General features: G+C 39.3%; 1 protein-coding gene and 1 pseudogene across 2 annotated transcripts; one reads left to right on the top strand and one right to left on the bottom strand.

The window, feature by feature from the left end:
* Nucleotides 1-369: 369 nt before the first annotated feature.
* LOC120200250 lies at nt 370-12,620 on the top strand (annotated as a pseudogene).
* A 2,805-nt stretch (nt 12,621-15,425) lies between these two features.
* Nucleotides 15,426-18,009, bottom strand: LOC120200251 (calnexin homolog). Of its 2 annotated transcripts, none has more exons than XM_039201144.1 (6): nt 17,795-18,009; nt 17,623-17,692; nt 15,999-17,122; nt 15,856-15,927; nt 15,650-15,763; nt 15,426-15,567 (listed from the first exon to the last, which is right to left on the bottom strand). In XM_039201144.1, the coding sequence occupies exons 1-6, from the start codon at nt 17,882-17,884 to the stop codon at nt 15,436-15,438; spliced, it is 1,602 nt and encodes a 533-aa protein (XP_039057075.1). In that variant the 5' UTR covers nt 17,885-18,009; the 3' UTR covers nt 15,426-15,435. The 2 variants fall into 2 exon arrangements, with proteins under 2 accessions (XP_039057075.1, XP_039057076.1); XM_039201145.1 differs by having other exon boundaries at nt 17,798-18,008.
* Between the last annotated feature and the right edge of the window lie 504 nt (nt 18,010-18,513).

Here is an 18,513-nt window from a genome sequence, read left to right on the forward strand (position 1 = left end):
CGATGATTTTCCATATATTTTTTTGCTAGATCTCTTCCGTTTGCATTGAAGTAATCTGATTCTGCATGCACTGATTTTATTTTTGTTTTTTAGTTGCTCTTGTTTGAGAAATTAACAGATCAAGTTTTTGAATCGATAACGTTTCTATAATTTTGACGTTTTCGTGTTGCATGTATCGTGTTGTAAGATTAAACGATGAATTTTCGATCGTTTTGATGATGTTCTTAATCCGATGTTACAGATCTGGATTATTTTCTTTAATTGTGTTATTTTGAATTTGTAAGTATCTTTGTTTGTTTATACTTTATAGAATTACCGATGTAGTGAATGGAGTTTTGCTGATTTTTGTGTAGATCTTAGCTTTTGACGATGGCGGCACCAGCAGCTGGTGGAACTGGATGGTACAAAGGTTGAGTGAAAGCGATTCCATCGGGTGATAGCTTGGTGGTAACGGCTTTGACCACTAACAGGCCTGGACCTCCGCCTGAGAAAACCATTACCTTGGCATCTCTCATTGCTCCTAGACTGGTAAAGCTCAATCGAGTGCAAGGTTGCTTCAATGCTTCTGGCTAGGTTTCTATTAAATTTTATGATTTGCATGTTTGACTTTTTCTTACCTATTAATTTATTTTTTGTTTGGATAATGATTTTGTTGGATGAGAGTTTTTACTGGGTTATGTGTTTTGATTGTATGATTGCCAAGATCTAAGTTAAAAATTTCCGGTGCATGTCTTTTGAGGAAAACTTGGAGCTGAATTTCTATTTGCTTTTCCTTTTTGTCTCATTAATAGGCCCGTAGAGGAGGTGTTGACGAGCCATTTGCCTGGGACAGCAGAGAGTATTTAAGGAAACTCTGCATTGGAAAAGTCTGTTTCTTTTTAATTAATTTGGCCATTGTTTTACTTGTTATAGATGTACTTTGATTGTTTATAAGGTTTTGTGGATCTAATTAATTTATTCTGTTCTCAGGAAGTCACTTTTAGAGTTGAATACACAGTACCGAGCATAGGCCGAGAATTTGGGACTGTTTACCTCGGTGGTGACAAAAATATTGCAATGCTTGTTGTCTCTGGAGGCTGGGCAAAGGTAATTTGCTTTTCGTTTTGTAAAAATACTTGGAAAAGGTTATCCCCCCCAAACACTCAAAACCACCCATTTCTTTTGTACACAGTCTGACTGGACCTTGCTTGTACAGGTTAGGGAACAAGGACAGCAGAAAGGGGAAGCGAGTCCTTTTCTAGCTGAATTGCTACGTCTTGAAGAACAAGCCAAACAAGAAGGTTTGGGCCGATGGAACAAGGCAATCTTTTTCTCCTTTTTGAAAGGCATTATATATTTGACTCACTGATCTAGCAAAGGGTAGTTTTTAAATGATCATGGCCCTTTAATTGTGAATGTAGGTGCCTGGTGCTGCCGAGGCTTCTATACGTAATTTACCTCCATCTGCCATTGGTGACCCAAGTAACTTGGATGCAATGGGTCTTCTAGCTGCAAATAAGGGCAGGCCAATGCAAGGTATTGTTGAGCAGGTTCGTGATGGCAGTACTGTTCGAGTCTATTTACTTCCAGATTTTCAGTTTGTGCAAGTCTTTGTTGCTGGCATCCAGGTACAAGATCTAATTCATGACCTTTTTCTTTTTTTTGGTTGTCATATGAGTTTTGTCTTTTTAAATCTTTACCCTGTTTATTTAGTCCCCATCAATGGGTAGAAGGGCTGCTGCCGAAACTGTTGTTGAAACAGATTTTACTTCAGATGAGCAAAATGGAGATGTTTCAGCTGCACCGGCTGTCTTAACATCTGCACAGAGGCTTGCTGCCTCGTCGACAGCTTCTGCTGAAGTTTCCCCTGATCCCTTTGGACCTGAAGCAAAATATTTTACAGAAGTTCGCTGTCTGAATAGAGAAGTGAGAGAACGAATACTTTAAGATGACTTGTGTTCATTCATTTTGAATAGTAGACTAAGTTAAAGGTTGTTTTTGTAGGTACGTATTGTCCTTGAAGGTGTTGACAAATTCAGCAACTTGATCGGGTCAGTTTATTATCCTGAAGGTGATACAGCCAAAGACCTCGCTATGGAGCTTTTGGAAAATGTATGTTCTTGGGTTTTGTTTTGCTTCAACCTTAAAATATATTCTAATGAATGATGTCAACATTGAACTATTCCTGAATTTTTTTATACCCTCAAAACATCAGTTTCTTGATAATAATAATAATACTATGATCATGTTTCCTTCCTAGATAATTTTGTACACTTGAAATATCTTTTAAAGATTAACTCTTTTTTTTAAATGATGCTTCTTTAAAAGATTTTATAAAACAATATTAACTTGAAATATCTTTAATCTTTGATTTCTGTTCTCTAAAACAACTTGTTTTTTTCCTTTGAATGTTATGGTTCAGCTCTCTAGCTTACATTCTCTCTCCTAACAACTATGCACACTATATAACTGTTCCATTCATGCCTATACCTTGATTTTTTCCCATTTTTTTGTATTTGTCACATTTTTGAAGATGCTACATTATGTAATTCCATGGGTTTATGACTAAAACTGTTTCTTGGTTTAGCAGAGTTCTTTTTCATCCATATATTTTTATGAAACAAACTATGCATGCATCTTTTTCTTGAATTTGTGTTGATATATTTTGAGTTCTCTCTCCCTCTCCACATCCCCTCATCTATCATCCTAACCATTTCTTCTCAAATAAAGGGTCTAGCAAAATATGTTGAATGGAGTGCCAATATGATGGAGGATGATAACAAGAGACAGTTGAAGTCTGCAGAACTTCAAGCCAAGAAGGCTCGGCTGAGGATGTGGACAAACTATATACCACCAGCTACAAACTCCAAGGCAATTCATGATCAAAATTTCACAGGAAAGGTAGTAGAATTAATTTCTTAAGTTATTTTTTATTAGCAAGTTCTTGCTTCTGTAATTATTTATGGTGTATAATTTTTCTCAGGTTGTGGAGGTTGTTAGTGGGGACTGCATTGTTGTGGCTGATGATTCTATCCCTTACGGAAGTCCTCTTGCAGAGCGCCGAGTAAATCTTTCAAGCATTAGATGTCCAAAAATGGGCAATCCTCGTAGAGATGAAAAGCCTGCTGCTTATGCCCGTGAAGCAAAAGAGTTTTTAAGAACACGGCTTATTGGAAAACAGGTTTGAATACTTTTTCAATTCTTATTGTGGTAGTGTTGAACATATATTTATAATTTGTCAACTTGCTTTTGTCAGGTGACCGTACAAATGGAATATTCCAGGAAGGTCTCCGTGGCAGATGGAGCTGCTGCTGTTGCTGCACCTGGAGATTCAAGGGTAATGGATTTTGGCTCAGTCTTCCTTATGTCTTCTATCAAGGGTGATGGTGATGAGGTTTCTGTAGCAATTCCATTCACAGCAGGCAACCAGCAGCTTGGCTTGAATGTGGCGGAATTGGGGGTTGGACGTGGCTTTGGCACTGTGATAAGACAGAGATTTTGAGGAAAGATCAAATTATTATGATGCCCTTCTGGCTGCTGAATCACGTGCTATTTCTGGAAAGAAAGGCATTCATTCTGCGAAGGATCCTCCAGTCATGCATATACAAGACCTTACAATGGTTAGAAATTTCTCCTTTTATGTTAATTATCCTCTTGATTGATTATTTCTATATATTGTCTGAATTCCAACTTCCATATATGCTCCTTGTCTAATGCCAGGCATCATCCAAGAAAGCCAGAGATTTCCTGCCATTCTTGAATCGGGGCAGGATTCCAGCTGTTGTGGAATTTGTCCTAAGTGGTCATCGTTTTAAGTTGCTAATCCCGAAGGAAACTTGTAGTGTTGCCTTTTCATTTTCTGGTGTCAGGTGTCCTGGTCGTGAGGAGCCCTACTCGGATGAAGCCATAGCATTGATGAGACGGAAGATCATGCAGAGAGATGTTGTGGTACCGTTCTTTCTCTATGAACTACTTGTCTGCCATTTTCGTTTTTGTTTTGTTTAATGTATGCTTTTCTACATAGGTTGAAATTGAAACTGTTGATAGAACCGGAACATTTTTGGGATCTCTGTGGGAGTCAAAAACCAATATGGCTGTGACGCTCCTTGAGGCTGGCTTGGCTAAGCTACAAACTTCATTTGGAAATGATAGGATTCCTGATGCTCATCTTCTTGAACAGGCTGAGCAATCTGCCAAGAGGCAGAAGCTTAAAGTAAGAAGCACTTCATTTATTTTTTCCCCATTGTTCTTTTGGTAGTGCTAATTAAACTGTTTGGATTTATTTATCTTTGTGCTTCTATTTATAGATTTGGGAGAACTATGTTGAAGGAGAGGAAGTCTCCAACGGACAAGCCGCTGTCGAAAGCAAACAAAAAGAACTGCTACAGGTGCTCTAGGAACTCAACTAAACAGTGCTTTCTAACTATCATGAATTGTTGAATTACTTTTTCTTGTTATTTTCAGGTGGTTGTTACGGAAGTATTGGGTGGTGGAAAATTTTATGTCCAGACAGTGGGAGATCAGAGAGTATCAGCTATTCAAAAACAGCTTGCATCTTTAAATATCGAGGAAGCTCCTGTGATTGGTGCTTTTAATCCTAAGAAGGGTGACATTGTCCTTGCCCAGTTTAGCATGGATAATTCCTGGAATCGTGCAATGGTTAGTTCCATTTACTTGATTTTCAATCCTTTAGGGTTTTATTTTATTTTTAATTTTTTCAAAGCACCTAATCTCCCTCGTGACTTTGCTTACATGGTTTTGCTGCTGAAATGCAACTCAATACTTAAAATCTGCGGTTGTAACCCCCTAATAAGATTTAAATGCCGTCGATCTCTGTTAAACATATTCAATATTGATGACAGATATCTCAACAACTTCACAAGTTGGTTGTACCCTTAACATCTCTTCTAAAGTTTAGTGAGAATGAAACTTAGTGAGAGAGAGAGAGAGTCCGTCAAAAGTTTGGGTCTTGGTAACCGTAGAGAGGTTCATGGTGGAATTATTTGGTCAGCGTTCGTTGATAATCTTAGCAGGAGAGTGAGTCGCAGTGATTTTGGGCTCGTTTTAGTCATTTTGGTAAGGTTATAGGTGTTCATTCCGTTTATCAATAATAGACCGAAGTATAAGGTAAGCACGTTTGCTTTCGTCCATTTTGCAAGTAAGGAGGATCTGTGTAATGCAGTGGATAAGATGAACAACGCCCTGATTGATGGGAGGAGGATTTTAGTGGCTGTAGCCAAATATGAGAAAATATCTGGGTCGAAGAGACAGAGAGATGGGAGGGCTGATGGAGTTAATCGTGCTGGTATCAGTGGGGGAATGGGTAGAAGATTGCCTCCTCAAGATGACAGGGTGAGGAGGATGGAGATGCTGGATAAGTTTCATGATGGGAGGTCCTACAAGGAGGCGGTGGTGGGGGTGTATAAAGCCAGAGGGTGAGCAGAGGGTATTCATGTTAATCCGAGGAGATGATAATACTAAGGATGTTTCCATCCCAGTGGAGGATAGGGTCTGGCTTAGATCGTCTCTTTGGTATCTTCGATATTTTTGAACTTCATGTTGTGCAGAAAGCGTTAAGGAACGAGGGCATCAACGTAAAGGTTGTTAGGTGGGGCTTTGCTAAGAATGCGTGCCTGGTTGTGTTCCAATCGGTGGAAGAGAAGAAGTTAGCATGGAAGGAAAATGGGAAGCTTTGTCCTTCTGGTTTGAAAGGTTGGAGCCGGTATTGGATGAGGAAAGCATTCCCCGAGCTTTTTGTACATCTCCATGATAGGAGTTCCTTTAAATTGCTGGTCGGTTCCGTTCTTCACTAGGGTGGTATCCAGGTGGGGAAAGTTAGTGAAGATTAAAGATGAAACTGCTCAGAGAGCGGACTGCAGAGTTGCACAGATGCTTCTTAGGGTAGTCAGCCCTTTTGACATCCCTGATCATACTTCAGTTACTACGAATGGAAGGAAATTTCTAATAAAAATTAAGGTGGATGGGGGGGATGATTTCTTTCCTGATTTTTCAGATCTGGCTGAAGAGGTTGTTCCAGAGAATCCTTCGGTGGAGAACTCCTCCGGTTGGAACACAGAGGATGGGCAGGCACAGCATGGAGGTCACGTGGGATGTCAGGAAATGTCAGAAAGCCATAATAGGGTGCTAGAGTGGGTTGCAGACTCACAACGTTGTAATGTCACAGATTCCGAGAGAGTTGACTTCTCTCCACATGAAAAGTCGGAAGATCTTTTTGAAAGTAAGAAAAGCGGGAAAAGTATGGGGGGGATCTTTTTAAGCTTGATAATGTTGACCAGGAAAGTGGGCCTAATTCAGGCCTTGGAGGGATTCAGTTGACTGGTCTGGAGCAAGAAAACTGCCTAAACTCTATGGGCCGTAGTCCTTTTTCATCAGATACAATTGGCCTAATTCAGGCCTTGGAGGGATTCAGTTGACTGGTCTGGAGCAAGAAAACTGCCTAAACTCTATGGGCCGTAGTCCTTTTTCATCAGATACAATTAAGGACTCAGTAGGGGTTGAAGTTGGAGGAGGGGCTCCGGTTGGTTTAAAGTTGATAAGTTTAAGGGATGGTTCACAAACCTGCTCTGCAAGTTCGTTATCCATGAAGACTGCTCCGGTTGGAAGGAAATCATCAGAAGTCATAATAAAACTTATAGTAGGTCGAAGTCTAGAAAGATTTGGAATCAGGTTGAGAAATTGTAATAAGATGCAGGATTGTAAGGAAAAGTCACGAGGGGTGTTCAATGGTGAGACAGGAAGAGCTTTAATTTCTAGAGGTTGTCTTTCTGATGTTCCCGAGGCTGCTGGTTTTCGATAAAGGAATGGGACAGTTCTTGGTGAGCAGACCATACAGGAGAATTAAAAGGTCTCTATTTAGGGAAGCTGTTGATCATGCTAGTGTTGATACTGTTTCCTCATCAGCTTTTCCTTTGTTGGTTTGAGGAAGCAATTGCTACATGGGAAATTAGTAAGATGCTGGGGATACTTTTCCTTTGTTGGTTGAGGAAGCAATTGCTACATGGGAAATTAGTAAGATGCTGGGGATATCTTTCAAGGAGGGGAAGGAAGCTTTTATACAAAAGATTGTTGAATTGGAGAAAGGGTTGTGTGGGGCTATTTGACCTGGAGATTTGTATGTGGGAGTTCTGGGTTCTGTTGTTTGAGTATCATGACTAAGCTAAGTATATTGTCTTGGAACGTTAGGGGTTTGGGTAAAAAAGAGAAACATAGAGTGGTGCAAAATCTTGTTTCTGAGAAAAAACCGTCGTTTCTTTTTCTTCAAGAAACAAAACTCGAAAAATTACCAATGTCGTTTTTAAGGAGGAGTGGTTTGAATGGGTTGCAGGGGTCCGTTGAGTCTCCAGCAATAGGTTCATCTGGAGGTTTGTTAAGCTGTTGGGATGACAATTTTTTTGAGATTGACGATCAGTTTATTCATAGGAGGTTTATTGTTTTTGGAAGGATCAAGTCTAATCACCTTAGGTGTGGCTTCAAACGTTTATGGCCCGTCTGTGGAAGAAGAGAAGGCTGCTTTTTTTGATGAACTGGGATTGTTTTTAAACGGGTTTAGTATTCCTTTGTGTGTGGGAGGGGATTTCAATGCCTATTTGAATGAAGAGGAGAAGTTAGGCAGAGGTCATAACAGGAATTCACTGGAAACTTTTAATCATTTTATTCAGCAAACGGGACTTATTGATCTGCCTCTGGTTGGGGGGAATTTCACGTGGAGCAGTTATCGGGATTTGCCGACGGTTGTAAGACTAGATAGGTTTCTGGTGAACTGTAATTTCTCAGCAGAATTTGCCGGTATCAACCAGTTTCTTTTGCCTAAATCTATCTCCGATCATAATGCAATTTTCCTGGAGAGTGGGGCAGATAATTGGGGTAAGAGACCCTTTAGGCTGTTCAATTATCTATTGTCTGAGGATGGTTTTGAGGAGATGGTTGTTGAGTCTGTTAAGCGGTTCAAAGAAGAAAATTCAGGAGTTGGAATTTTGAGTATGCTTAGGAATACAAAGTCTGCCATTAAGTGCTGGTCTGGAGATAGAAATCAATTTCCTCGAATGGACATCTCTATGTTAGAGGACAAAATTCATCAGATTGAAAAGGGGATGCAACATCATCCTCCTTCCAATGATGTTGTCATTTCGACAGAATTGAGACTGTTGAGAAATGAACTTTGGAGACTTCTTAGAATCGAAGAGCAAATTTGGGTTCAAAAGTCTAGAGAGAAGTGGGTCAAAGGTGGTGACCGTAATTCAAAGTTTTTTCACACGTGCGCTTCCATTAGGAGGAGGCTGAACTCTTTGTATGCTTTAAATGTTGATGGTGTCATCACCAAAGATCCAGGCCTTATCAAGTCTAGGGTCAGGGAGCATTTCTTTAAAGCTTTTAATTGTTGCTCAACAATGGAAGTGGAGGGTATTAACTTAGATTTCGCAAAAATTTCTCTGCAACAGAACCTATTAGAGAAGGAGTTTACGGAAGATGAGATTTGGGGACCATTAATTCTTGATAGTAAAGCCCCTGGGCCAGATGGGTTGAACATGGGTTTTTTTAAGACCTTCTGGCTTAGCTTGAAAGGCGATATATTGAAATTCTTCCACAACTTCTATTTGGGTAAGGAATGGGAGCATGGTATTAACCATTCCTTCTTAACTCTCATCCCGAAAGGTTCTAACGTTGGGAGCTTAGATGATTTCAGACCTATCTCACTTGTAGGTGGGATGTATAAGATCCTATCTAAGTGCCTTGCGAGAAGATTGAGATGTTGCATCAATGATATAATCAGTGATTCTCAATTTGCTTTCATTCATGGGAGACAAATTTTGGATTGCTCTTTTATTGCTAATGAAGGAATTGATTTATGGAGGAAGAGAGGGTTGAAGGGTTGTGATTTAAGGTAGACTTTAAAAAGGCTTATGATTCGGTAGATTGGGACATCTTATTTAAAGTTATGGCGAAGATGGGGTTCGGTTCTAAATGGTGTAGTTGGATCCGGATGTGTGTGTCAACTGCTTCGGTGTCAGTTTTAGTTAATGGGGTTCCTACTGATGAATTTCCTATGGCTAGAGGCCTCCGGCAGGGTTGTTCCCTGTCCCCTCTGCTGTTTAACCTTGTCGGAGAATGCTTAACCTGTTGCTTCGTAAAGCAGTATCTTCGGGCCTTTTCAGTGGTCTGGTGGTTGGTAAAGACGAGGCCTCAGTCAACTTATCTCATCTGCAATTTGCTGATGACCTAATCATTTTCTGTAGTGCTTCGAAGACCCAGATTGTTAATGTTAAGAGGATCCTTCGGGTGTTCGAATTTATGACTGGTCTGGAACTGAATCTGTCTAAGAGCAGATTATTTGGGATTAATATTAATGAGGAAGAGCTTCTTCAGTGGGCTAATGCTATTGGATGTCCTGTAGGACATTTTCCTGCAGAATATTTGGGGCTGCCTCTTGGTGCGAAGAGAAACTCTATGATGTTGTGGGATCCGGTAGTTCAAAAGTTTCATTCAAAGCTAGCCGGATGGAAGGCGAAGACTCTATCAATGGCAGGGAGGTTGGTTTTACTGAAGGCAGTTTTGGGTTCCCTTCCTATCTATTTCATGTCCCTTTTCAAGATGCCTTCTTCGGTGAGTGTTAAGCTGAATTCCATCATGGCAAGATTCTTATGGGGAGGAGGAGTGGAGGCTAGGAAAATCCATTGGGTCAATTGGACAAAAGTTTGCTCCGATAAAAGTGTTGGAGGTCTTGGTGCTATGAATATAAGTCTTATGAATAGAGCTCTCTTAGGGAGATGGTCTTGGAGGTTTGCTAACGATAAAGACTCAGTGTGGAAGAAGGTTATTTGTTGTAAAATAATTTGGATCCCAGTTTACTGCTGTTTAACGAGAAACTTCCTACACATGTTTCTTGGATTTGGAAATCGGTGGTCCTCAACCATTTCAAAAATGATCAGTTTGGAGCAAAGTTTCGTAGCAACTTTAAAGTCAGAGTGGGTGATGGAGGGAGCATTAGATTTTGGTGGGATAGTTGGCACATGACTCCCCACTTAAAGTGATTTTTCCGAGGTTGTATGTGCTGTCTATAAATAAGTATGGGAAGCTTTATGAGTTTGGGGAATTTCGATCTTCTGTTTGGTCTTGGCATGTTAATTTGAGAAGGAATTTGAGTGAATGGGAATTGGTTCAGTACTCTGATTTAATGACCCTAATCCACAATATCCCTCTTTTCTCAGGAGTTATCGGATGGGTTGGTCTGGTTTGGCAATGGGAAGGTGTCTATACTGTTAGTTCGAGTGTTAAGTCATGCAGGCCTGTTGGTATAACAGACCCCTTTTGGAATAAGTTTGTTTGGAGGGAACGGTGCCTCCTAGAGTGTCTCTTGTGGCAGGTCGTGCACCAAAGATTGCCAGTTAAAGTTGAGCTACAGAGGAGAGGAGTTTCAACTATTGTGGATGTTGCTTGCCCTTTTTGCGGAGAGGCGGATGAAACCTCAGCACATTTATTCTTCTCTTGCTCGGTGGTGTGGTCCTTATGGAATAAATTTTTGATTTTCTGGGGAGTTTCTTCAGTTTTTCAAGACAATGCTCACAGCTTTATGGTCGCTTGGGATGAATTGGTACCTAAGTCGAAAATTTGGTCCTTCATTCCGGGGGTGGTTTTATGGACAATGTGGAAGGGTAGGAATGCAATTGTGTTCGAGGGGGGGAAGGTAGATCAGATTGATTTATTCTTTTTGGCAAGATGTAGATTGGCTGCTTGGTTCTTAGCTTACTACAAGGCTGTATCTATCCCTAAGGACTCTCTTATTTGTGACCCTTCACTTGGGGATTGCTGCTCCTTATTAAGCTCTCCTATTATCAAAACGGTGTCCTGGTCTAAACCTCCAGAAGGATTTATTAAGCTGAATGTGGATGCGGCTGTGACTGCAGATTGGAGGAAGAGTGGTGTTGGGGGCATTCTTAGAGATCATGATGGTTCGGTGGTGGGCTCTTTTCAAGAGGCTGCTGGTCCAGGTCCTCCAGTTTTGTTAGAACTAAAGGCAATTGTGAAAGGGTTATCTTTCTTTGACTCGCTTCAGCAGCGGTTTAAGGAAAGGTTAATTGTTGAATCAGACAGTAAATTAGCAGTGGATTGGGTCAAGAACATCAACCGTTGTCCCTATGTTTACTTAGACATTGTGACAGCTATTGGTGGCAAGGTTAGTGGACTGAATAGTAGTATTAGATGGATTGCAAGGTCAGCCAATGTTGAGGCTGATAGCTTAGCTAAGGCTGGTATTGGGTAGATCTTTGGTTTTTAGTTGGGTTTCTATTAGGTTTGGGTTGCTTATTTGAATGATTGATTGTATGGTTGTTTTAAGTATCTGTAACTTGTGGTTATCAATGAATTAATGAGGCACTCTTTTCCTCCTTCCGCTGATTAAGGAGCACCGTGTGATCCGTTAATCATGAAGGGGGTTTTTAAAGAGGCCTACCTTTCCTATCAAAAAAATATTGATGACAAATAATGTCAAAATGCATTAGGCTCTCTGTGTGACGAGATATTAGGAAACATGGTTTATATTTTAAACTTTTGTGGGGGTGGCTTTTTCATTTTATGCTTGCCTGCATGCTTTCTTGTTATGCATCTCTGTATGCCATTTGACATGTTTTTGTGTTCCTCCTTTCTCTTGTGAAGATTGTCAATGCACCTCGAGGAGGAGTTCTATCTCCAAATGACAAGTTTGAAGTGTTTTATATTGATTATGGCAATCAAGAGGAGGTCCCATACAGTCAATTACGACCTCTTGATCCTTCAGTAGCAGCATCTCCCGGGCTTGCTCAGTTATGCAGTCTTGCGTTTCTTAAAGTTCCAAGCCTCGATGATGAGTTTGGTACTGAGGCTGCTCAGTTTTTGAGCGAGCAGACATTGGGAAGCTCGCTGCGGTTTACTTCTATGATAGAAGAAAGGGATGTTTCCGGTGGAAAAGTCAAGGGACAAGGAACTGGCACTGTTCTCATTGTAACTCTCGTTGCTGAGAAGTCGGAGCTCAACATTAATACCGCAATGCTGCAGGTTCGATTTGAGTAGGACATTTAGGGCATATTTTTGTACCATGCTGGCATCTAATCTATTCACTGCTTGATCACTGTTTCAGGAGGGACTGGCTAGGCTGGAGAAAAGGAAGAGATGGGAATCCAAGGACAGGAAATCAGTGATCGACAATTTAGAGAACTTCCAGAAGGAGGCAAAAACCGGTAGGCGCGGCATTTGGCAGTATGGAGATGTGGGGTCGGATGATGATGAGGATCTCCCTCCACTTTCGGCGGCCGTTGCTAAGAAGACCGGGGCTGCTAAGCGATAAAATATTTATATTTGATCAGTTCAGGTAAAACCCGAACAGAATTCACATTGGAGTTGGGGAACCCCAATTGAGTTCTTTTAGTTATAGGTAGTAGTAAGAATATCTAGAAGAGATTCTCAAAGCAAACTTGCCTAAATGTCGATTGTTTTTTGGGTAGCCAGGCTGACATTTGTTTTGAACATGTTTAAATAAGGTGGACTGTCGCGTTCCTGTTCTGTTTCCATGCGAGGGAGACATTAGAGACAATTTCCCCCCGTTAAGAAGAGTTACTTTATGGATATTTTTGTGTATTTTTAACTTTATAGGCACGTGTGTGTGGTGAGTGTAGTAATTGACTTAGTAGTCATATATGGTCGCCGGTGGATTCGGAAGCAATTGACATGGTTATTATAGGCAGGAGAAACTTGAAACTTCTGTTCAAATTTGAGGTAATATTTGTTAAATCTTTATTGATAATTGATAATGCACATGTCATATAGATGTAGCCGTGTGAATTCTGTTTGAATTCGGAATTTTTAGGAAAATAATACTTCTTTTAATGTTGTAGACACTAATTTTTTGCCCAACAATACTATCCTCGTATTTCTCGGTAACAAGAATAACAACCAAGTCAAAATACTAAATCAAGGCATTTGAGTCCAAGTGGGACTCTAAAACTGAATAAAGGAGCGTTTCAGTTTGAATAGGACTCTACAAATCTATCTAAAAATAGCCAGTTTCATGGTTATAAATTGAGGCAAAAATAAGGAGGAAATGGTGGGAAAGAAACAGTAGAAAGCACGAATCTTTGAGAAAAGGAACCTGCGAAAAGAGAAGAGAAAGAGCTTCTTGAACAAGAGAAGTAAAACGCCAAAACATAAAGACGCAAGCAAACCTTCAAATCTTGGGTGAACGAACGTTCAACGGCGAATTTTCAGACTAAACTATGGTCTCAGACTCAGTAAGACTACTAACAGTTTAGTTCTTTTGTAGTTTCTATTTGCGTCCTTGTTTCTTTCCCTCTCTTGACATTGGCATTTTTTTTGTTAGATCACATCTCATCTCTGGGGTATTTCTAGATCTTTACTTTCCAATCCACTTAAATGTGTTCTTCTGTTTGTATTCAATCTCCGCAAACTTCCATCTTCTCTTTTGTACTCACATGTTTAACTCTTATCTTTGTTTTTCCAAGAATCTATTGTAGCAGTAAGTTATGTTTAACTTTATCCTGTGTTATTTTATCAGTCTTATTTTACATTTAACAGAATTTTCCTTAGGTTTGAGCACTAGACTTCCAGTGTGTCTGTTAATATTTTATTTCTCTTCATGTGCATTTGGAAATCAAGATGTGTTGGCTTGCTTGTGCAGTCATCTAGAATGATCGACCAGTGTTTTTTAAAATTTATTTATTAATGGATAATTGGATTTAAGTTAGATAATTAGTGTCACTAAACTCACATTATTTATTAATTGATTTTAATTGGTCTTAATTTTAACACCTAGATACTCTCATTCATTATCCTTATTTATAATTGGGGCCTTAGGAAATAATTTGATGATTCAATATATATCTCTTTGGCCTTAATTAAGAATTTGAATAATAATTTTTGATGCATGTTGTTGAAATTGGGTATGTTTGAATCAAATTTTTGACTTTTTCAGTAATAATCTCCATCGATCGAAGATAAGCAATTTGAATCGGGTTTTTAAATTTCAATTTAAATTTTTAATTTTCGCAATTAAAGACAACCAAAAAAAATTAATTGGTACCGAAAGGGCGGTCCAAGGGTGCTAATCTTTCCTTGACCGTAACCGACTCCCGAACTCGACACATTTCTGGTAACTCGCAGATCATGTAAGATGGTGTCCGACCCACCTAAATTCGTTTTAAAATGGTCGGTGGCGACTCCAATCCACTTTCCTAAGTCAAAGCCCAATTCCGGGGCCCAACCGGAAAGACGGTTGCGACAAATGTCACCGAGATCGTTTAATGGGTTTAGTCATTTTTTAAATTTATTCTAATATCAAACTAGTAAATTTGATAACATGAAGAGAAAGGCATCAAAGTCGTCAAATTAACATGAGATAAATAATATATTTGACAAGAAAAAGGAAAGGTTGGGGGGTTTTGGTAGACTAGTAAAGATCATCTTATTTTTAGGAGGAAACATTTGGGTGAATTTTACGTGAAAGATGTTGATTTAGTTCTAGGTCAACAACAGCTCATAATTAATTTACAGTATCTTTGCAATACTGAAGGTTGTTCAGTTATTGTACGTAATTTTTCTGCAATAAAATGTCTGTCAATCACATCATGTTTGGTTCAACCGTGATCAAGTAGATCCTTTATAATATAGATAGCCAACCGTGACAAAGTAGATCCTTTATAATATAGATAGCCGTTTGGCCGGGACGAAGTTCCCCTTTTTATGAGGATCACTGCCTCCCTCGGTTTTTTTATTATTAATAAAATAAATAAAAATTAAATTAGGGTTTCAAATTTCGCTTATCTTGATTAGTCCTCTTCATTTTCTGATACATTGAAGATTTTGAATAAAATAAACTTCTATTTTTTTTTATCGTTAATAGCATAAAGAAAAATCTAAACTATATATTACATGAACTAATTTATCTTAGTAGTTAAAAGAATCGTTGTTATGCCTAAAGATTACGGGTCCGAGCATCAGTAGCTGCAGTAGAGTGATCGAGCGTTCATTTTCAAATGATAGAGAGCATTTAGAACATATACTACTTTATAATCATCTTAGTTTAATAAAAAAATAAACCTAAACTATACACCCATAACTAACCCATAACAAGGCACAAGCCATTTTATTTGTCAGATTTAAATTTATTGTCGAAATTTACTGGGGGAAATTTCAACAACCATCCATCGGGTTGCTTGAAGTCAATTGACAAAAAAAGCCATGCTTTGGCAGTCATTTCATAAATAAACTTCAAATGTTCAAACCGTGCATAGGCCGTAAGAACAAGATGTCTCATTTACACTCGTCTTTCATTCACACCTCTGCACATTAGGAAGTGAAGCCAAACAGAAAAAAAATCAACAAATACCAACCTAAATAGCAAAAAACTGATGATCACCGGCAACACTCTCTTCTTCTTTTTTCCGACATTTTTCAAGTTTCACGTCTCCTCCGGCGGGGAGCACCGGCGGTTTCTTTGTTCTCTTCCTCTCCACCTTCCTTCTCTCCACTGCTTCCTTGATCCTTTGACGTCTCGGCGACCTCTGTTTCCTTCTCGACACTTGGCTGCACACATCGTTTATCGAATGAGTAATTCGAACCGAAACGAAAACACAGTTACCAGGCACGGCGTGTTCGAAAGACTCACTTGTTTCTTCCCACCAGAAATGAGCATGAAGAAAACCGTGACGATGAGCACCACAATGGAGACCAGGAGACCTATGGTGATGTTGGGTTGTTTCTCCGCCCTCTCAACGAAATCCTAAAAGAAAAAAACACGACGTTTTATTCGATGATATCCGCTGATTGAAACATTAATTTGCATATGAAAGAGCATGTTACAGAAAAACTTACGAGGATTTGAAGTTTGTATGCGCTTAGGAAAGGAATATCAGCAACCTTGTATATGACATCGAATACCTTCTTCTGCAAGAAAGGTTATAAGTGACTTTAAGTTATAAAATCTTGAATAAGAAGAAAGCATGCAAATGCATTACCTGGAAACCTTCAAGCTCGTCCGAACCGTCGGCTTCTTCAGCCTTCAGTTTTCTCCTCTCGATCTCGAATTTCAGCTGCCATTGCGTATCTCGATATGACTTAGCAACCTTCTCGTTTTTGGCTATCAAAATATTGTCGAACAATATACCGTCCTGCATGGTCCAAATCTCAATACCAATTGCAGCAATAGGCTCAAAGTCGGGCTTGTCGACCTCAAAGTATTTTGGGTTTGGGATATCCCGAGCCTTCCAAATACCGTTGTAATTGGGGTTGTCAATTAGAGGAGGATTCCATCTTCCCTTATAATCTGGATTCGACTTCATCGGTCTCTTCCATTCACCACAACCAGGGGCTGCTGCACATTTTGGGTTATCGATTTTGGGGGCCTCCCATTCACCGTCCTCTTCATCGTCCCAATCATCCGGCTTGGATGCCTCGGGATCATCTATCTCCTCAGGCTCATTGTCTAACCATCCTTCCGGTTTTACAGCCCCCTTATCTTCGATTTCCATAGGTGCATCCTCATCCCAGTCATCTGGCTTCACAGCACTTGGATCCGGAATTTTGGCATCGTCATCCCAGTCCTTGGGTTTCTTATCATCTGGGTCCGGAATTGTCTTAGAAGGGATAAGTGGAGGATCAAAATCTTCAGCTGAGAGGAAGTTCGCCTTCGCCTTCTCCTTTCCATCAACCAAAACTCTAACCTCGTTGTTAGGCCTCAAGATGGCAGTGTACACATGAGTAAACTTGTCCGATGGGACGACCGGTGGGTTACCAAGATGATGTTCGACGTATTCCCCACTTTTAGGATTCTTATGCTTCAGGATGAAGTGCACCTTGTTTGTTAGACCACATTTGTCCGGTCCAAACATGATAGCGTAAGGAGATTCGTTGTCGAAGTCCTCAGGCTTCCATCCGGACCCCTGTGGTCTAAGGTATTTAAGATACGCACCACCACACTCGAGTCCATTCTGGAAGCGAGTCTCGAATTGAAGCACGGTGGTCCCATCCTTGAGACCAACAGGCTCATCGAGCTCTTTCACAATTGCATACTTCCGTGCCTTCTCACTCACGAGAAGCCCATAGTCGTCGTGCCCTTCGCTCTTTGAATGCTTCCATACACCTGCAACCCAGAAAACCACATCGATATACATATGTCGATCCCCGGAACATCTAATAGGCCTACGGATATCATATAACAATGTCCGTACCGAAAACATGCCGATAACACAAACGATCTTTCACGGGTTCAGACAACCTCAAACTCCAACAAGAAATGGCAAAAAAAAAAAAAAATCGACAACAGCATCACCATGTTCAAAAAGCAGGACCAAAGGCATGGTGTATACATCATTAAAGTATCATAGGATATTCACTGATTCTAATTCAACTGCAAAATCAATATGTATGTCACCATTCGGATACTATCTTCACTTGTTCTAAAATCAGCTGCACAGTACTAATAGATAATGAAAAAATGCCAAACAATAAAATATGATAACCAAATAAATCAACAATTTTAAACATTATAAAACAATAATGACACGATTAATGACAAAAATACAATAAGATGATTATCAGTTTATTCCGCTGACCAGATCCACAAATGAAAAAGGAAATAACCTTCGTAATCATCTTTACTGGAGAGGGTCCATCGCCCTTCGAATGGCTCTTCAAATGAATCATAGAACACCTATAGCCAATCCAAACAAACAAAAATCACACTTTTAAAAAAAAAAGATTTACAGATTCAAATAGCAAATCGATGTGAATATAATTATATAAAAAAAATTACCACATCATCATCACCGTCAGCGGCGAAGCAGAGGAGCTGCACTGACGAGAATGCTAGGAAGAGAAGCAGCGCAAAACGCCCCATTATCATCAATCCAAAACTTAAACTGTGATTATGATTAAAAATCTTTTCCTTATATATATATATATATATAGATTGTTTTAATCTGAATCTAAATCTAAGACTAAAATCAAAGCTGTAACTGTATGCTGCTGAATTTTGAAGATATATCCGTTGCAGTGGACGTAATGCCACGTGTAACAAATGAATCGTTTATTCCTACGTTAGCCAATCAGCAACTGAGCTTATGCAGGATATTAGTATATGATCTTCTTAATTGACTTTAGTTAGGGCCAAGGCCCATTGACAAACCCAACGTGTAAAACACATAGTCTGTATCCGTCTCTAAATATAAGCTATAAATGTCACATTAATTTGACAAAATTTACTGAGCATAAATGTTTAAAAAATTTATTTCGTTTTAAAACATTCATATTTTAACTTTAAATCAATTTTCTTAATAGCATAAAAATTATAAATTAATATTTGATTGTAGAAAACAAATCCATTTTTCAAGCAGAGATTAGACAATTTAGTGTATTTTCGTAAATTATTTAGAACTGCTTAAATTCTGCTAAATTTCCAAACAATTTAAAACATAATATATATATATATATATATATATATATATATATATATATATATATATATATATATAT

Source organism: Hibiscus syriacus, unplaced genomic scaffold (genome assembly GCF_006381635.1).
Source record: "Hibiscus syriacus cultivar Baekdansim isolate YM2019G1 unplaced genomic scaffold, ASM638163v2 tig00005929_pilon, whole genome shotgun sequence".
In the NCBI taxonomy this organism is placed as follows: domain Eukaryota; kingdom Viridiplantae; phylum Streptophyta; class Magnoliopsida; order Malvales; family Malvaceae; genus Hibiscus; species Hibiscus syriacus.